This window comes from Arachis ipaensis, chromosome B10 (assembly GCF_000816755.2).
Source record: "Arachis ipaensis cultivar K30076 chromosome B10, Araip1.1, whole genome shotgun sequence".
NCBI classification, from domain to species: Eukaryota; Viridiplantae; Streptophyta; class Magnoliopsida; order Fabales; family Fabaceae; genus Arachis; species Arachis ipaensis.
In genome coordinates, this window is record NC_029794.2 from 24,677,158 (window position 1) to 24,681,523 (window position 4,366).

At 38.0% G+C, this 4,366-nt stretch overlaps 1 protein-coding gene and 1 pseudogene across 3 annotated transcripts in view; one reads left to right on the forward strand and one right to left on the reverse strand.

The window, feature by feature from the left end:
- Nucleotides 1–265, reverse strand: part of LOC107620375 — a 3,856-nt pseudogene extending 3,591 nt beyond the window's left edge.
- LOC107623093 (putative pentatricopeptide repeat-containing protein At1g19290) overlaps nucleotides 1–3,239 on the forward strand; it is a 5,589-nt gene extending 2,350 nt beyond the window's left edge. For 2 of the 3 annotated variants that reach the window (XM_016325236.2, XM_016325238.2), the window contains exon 4: nucleotides 155–3,239. In XM_016325236.2, coding sequence (XP_016180722.1) covers nucleotides 372–2,951 — 2,580 coding nt within the window. In that variant the 5' untranslated portion in view covers nucleotides 155–371 and the 3' untranslated portion in view covers nucleotides 2,952–3,239. The remainder of the gene's footprint in view (nucleotides 1–154) is intronic. The other variant, XM_016325237.2, reaches the window with a different exon arrangement.

The following is a 4,366-nucleotide window of genomic DNA, read 5'->3' on the forward strand; positions in this document are numbered from 1 at the left end:
GTTAAACAGATTAAAGTATACAAATCGCAAGAGAATAATGAGAATTTCAACTCTCAACTCTACTTATATAAAGTAAATTTCTCTTCGAATTTTAACATTATTCACTAATAACTTCTCTTGACTGTAACTCAGCTAATTTCTTATTAATGTGCAGGTTCACTTTTTCAAATTTGCAGCAGTGGAAAAAGTGTGAAAGTCCGATGTAATCACTGCCTGCCTGCATGTGCTGCACCCTTTTTGTCTCAGCTTGACACTTCACCTTCATCTCCTTCTTGCTACATAACTTTATATTTTAGTAGATAGCAACTGCAGGCTGTCCATCGGTAACCAAATTGATCCAAAGCAGCTATGTTAGCATCTCTCCCCAATCAATGTTTTCTTTCCTCTCTAAACCCATTCTCCATCGACATTGTCTTCTTCTGTTTCCACTTCCTCGCCACAGATCCATTCACCACACTTCCCAACTTCAATGGAAGCTTCGAGAAGAATACAACCTCCCCTACCCAGAGCTCCTTGACCGCATTTCCCACCTCCTCCTCCTCGGCCGCCCCCACGCCCTCTCCCGCCTCTCATTCCAATTCTCCGACCACCTCACTGATGCCCTCCTCCGCCGCCTACGCCTCCACCCCTCTGCCTGCCTCGAATTCTTCCAAATTGCCGACAACCACCAGACCTATGGCCCTCACTTCAAGTCCTACTGTCTCATTGCCCATATTCTTGCCCGAGCCAGAATGTACCCCGAAACGCGGTCATTTCTGCACAAGCTTGTATCTCTATATTGCAAGAACAATTACTGGACGTTCGCAGTTTGGGATGAGATAGTTGCCGTTTACCGGGAATTTAGGTTTTCGCCTGTGGTTTTTGACATGATTCTTAAGGTTTTTACGGAGAAAGGGATGACTAAGGCTGCACTCCATGTGTTTGATGAAATGGGAAGGTTGGGTAGGACCCCGAGTTTGAGGTCCTGCAATTTCTTGCTGGGCAAGTTGGTTAGTACCAATGAAGGAAGCATTGCTTTGATGGTTTTCGAGCAGATTGAGAGGATGGGGATTGTGCCAGATGTGTACATGTGTAGTATTGTTGTGAATGCGCATTGTTGCGAGGGAAAGCTTGATCGGGCTGTAGAGTTTGTGGAGAAGATGGAAAGGATGGGATTTGAGACTAATGTTGTGACCTACAATGCTTTAGTTAATGGGTATGTTAATGTGGGGGATGTAGAAGGTGCTGAAAGGGTGATTGGTTTGATGTTGGAAAAAGGGATTTTGAGGAATGTGGTTTCTTGTACATTGTTGATGAAAGGTTATTGTAAGAAATTTAGGTTGGAAGAAGCAGAAAGGGTGCTTCGTGATGTGGAGGAGGATGAGATGCTGGTTGTGGATGAACGTGTTTACGGTGTTCTTGTGGATGGGTATTGTCAGGTGGGAAAAATGGATGATGCTGTTAGGATTCGAGATGAGATGTTGAGGGCTGGATTGAAAATGAATATTTTTGTCTGTAATTCTTTGATTAATGGGTATTGTAAGCACAGCCAGGTTTGCAAAGCTGAGGAAGTGTTCAGGAATATGTCATGTTGGAATTTGAGGCCAGATTCTTATAGCTATAATACATTGTTAGATGGATACTGCAGAGAAGGGGAAATAAGTAAAGCATTTATGTTCTGTGAAGAGATGTTGCGTGAAGGTATTAGTGCATCGGTTGTGACCTACAATACTGTTCTGAAGGGATTGGTTCGTGTGGGTTTATATGACGATGCTTTGTGCCTTTGGAATTCAATGATACAAAGAGGTGTGGCTCCCAATGAGGTCAGCTACTGTACACTTCTTGATTGCTTTCTCAAAATGAGAGACTTGGAGAGGTCTATGAGGGTGTGGAAAGAAATTTTAGGCAGGGGATTCACTAAAAGCACAGTTGCATTCAATACGATGATTAATGGATTATGTAAGATGGGGAAAATGGTTGAAGCAGTGGCTATTTTAATTAGGATGGAGGAACTTGGATGTTTACCAGATGAAATAACATATAGGACCCTGAGTGATGGCTATTGTAAAAGTGGTAATATTCTTGAAGCATTTAGAATTAAAGCTGTAATGGAAAGACAAGCAATTTCTCCGTCCATCGAAATGTACAATTCCCTTATTGATGGACTTTTTAAGTCTAAGAAGTCTAACGATGTCGCTAATCTCCTTGTTGAGATGCAAACAATTGGATTATCACCAAATGCTGTTACCTATGGAAGCCTAATTTCTGGATGGTGTGACGAGGGGAAGCTAGATAAAGCTTTTAATTTATATTCTGAGATGATTGAAATGGGTTTCACGCCTAATTTGGTGATCTGTAGCAAAATTGTTAGCAGCCTTTATAAGTTTGACAGAATCAACGAAGCAACTGTGATTCTGGACAAAATGGTGGATTTTGATCTTCTTACAATTCATAATTGTTCTGATAAGTTTGTTGAAAATGACATCATAAGTCAAGAAGCTCGGAAAATTGTCGATTCCCTTGATAAAAGTGATATGTGTAATTCTCTTCCAAATAACATTATGTACAACATAGCTATTGCAGGGCTTTGTAAATCTGGGAAGGTTGAGGAAGCAAGAAGTTTTTTGTCAACATGGTCATCTAGAGGCTTTCTTCCTGATAATTTCACATACTGCACCTTAATTCATGCTTATTCCATGGCTGGCAATGTGGATGATGCTTTCAACTTAAGGGATGAGATGCTGGGAAGAGGGATTATTCCAAATATCACTACATACAATGCACTAATAAATGGTTTGTGCAAATTAGGAAATATGGGTCGAGCGCATAGACTTTTTGCTAAACTTCATCGCAAGGGCTTAGTTCCTAATGCTGTTACCTATAACATACTAATCGGTGGTTACTGTAGAATTGGTGATCTTAATGAAGCCTCTAAATTGAGAGAGAAGATGGCAGAAGAAGGGATTTCTTGAATCCATACACTGCTGTTGCTTCTGGATCAAGCTCTTCTGGTAGATCTTAAGCAAATTCTTCCCTGATGCTTAAATTTTGACGAGTTATAAGCACCAGTCTTAATACTACACATCTACAACCATGTGCTGATGCATCAGTTTCAATCCAAGTCAAAATTCCTATTTGCAGATGATTTCAGGTTCATAATAGCCCCATGGGGTTGAATGTAGAGTTTCATTCTTTTTGTTAAGGAATGCTAGATGTGTTATATAATTTTGGTTTCTATTACAATGATGCTTTTTTCTGGATGTGTCATTGCTCATTGGACTATAAAGTGCTCATAGCACCTGCTAATGACTCTGATATGGATTGATCCGCTACTATATTCAAGGTGCCGTCGGAACTCAATTCAGAATCCGATGATGAGCTTAGCAATTTCTGCATAAGAGTGAATTCTTCAAAGAGGGTTATTTGCAAGAAGACGTGGAACAAGCAGCAATTAAATACATTGCTGTATCTGTAATTCTGTATGTTAACTTTTGCTCCTTAACAGCCATGATTCTGATTTTTCCTCGAAACTTTATTACAACATGTATAATTCCTACTGAATTCATATTTGGTGAATTATATATATATACCCCCACACGATATTATGACAAACATTTATCAAATTTATTACATTAGTACAGACTAATCATTCATAGCTAGTTGGCTGCAATATAATTTCATAAATAAATAATATTCTGTCTAAATATATATAGCTGAAAGTAAAATTATCCTTCAACTTTATTCTTAAGTGTTAACTTTATTAAAACTTTTAAGCTAAAAGTATAGTTTTCAATCTATAATTTGCAGCTTGTTATGTTTTGGGAACCTTGTTATGGATTGGGAACTTTGGAGTCAAGAAATGGATAATCAGGTAACCAAGAACAAACGAGCATTTGCAACAAGATCTGAAGTTGTTTTCGCCTCTTTTGGTTTATGTTTTGTTCGAGTGAGTTTGTTTGACCAATCCAATACTTGTTAGCTGAAATTCACTGCTATAATATTAGTTACTAGTTAAGTCGAAAGAAGAATCATCTTTAGAAGTCAATCTTGTTGGCGTCACCAAGGGACGCTTTGGGTAGCTATCATACTGAATCTTGTGGACAATTTTTTCTTTCCAACAACACCTATTTCTATATTGATTAACCATTAAACATAAACTCAAATTAACATTTAACAATCAAGAAGCCTTTCACAGTAACAAAGTCCTTAACCAAATTAAATAATTAAATACTCCAAGATATAATCTAATAATAATTCACAATTATTTAATTTCAACCAACTGATAACTTCTGTGAATAAATTTTTCGTTGAATTTGAGTCAACTTAATTGGATCTAATTAGCAAAAACGCTTGGATATATAACTAGACTGAATATATAATAATAATA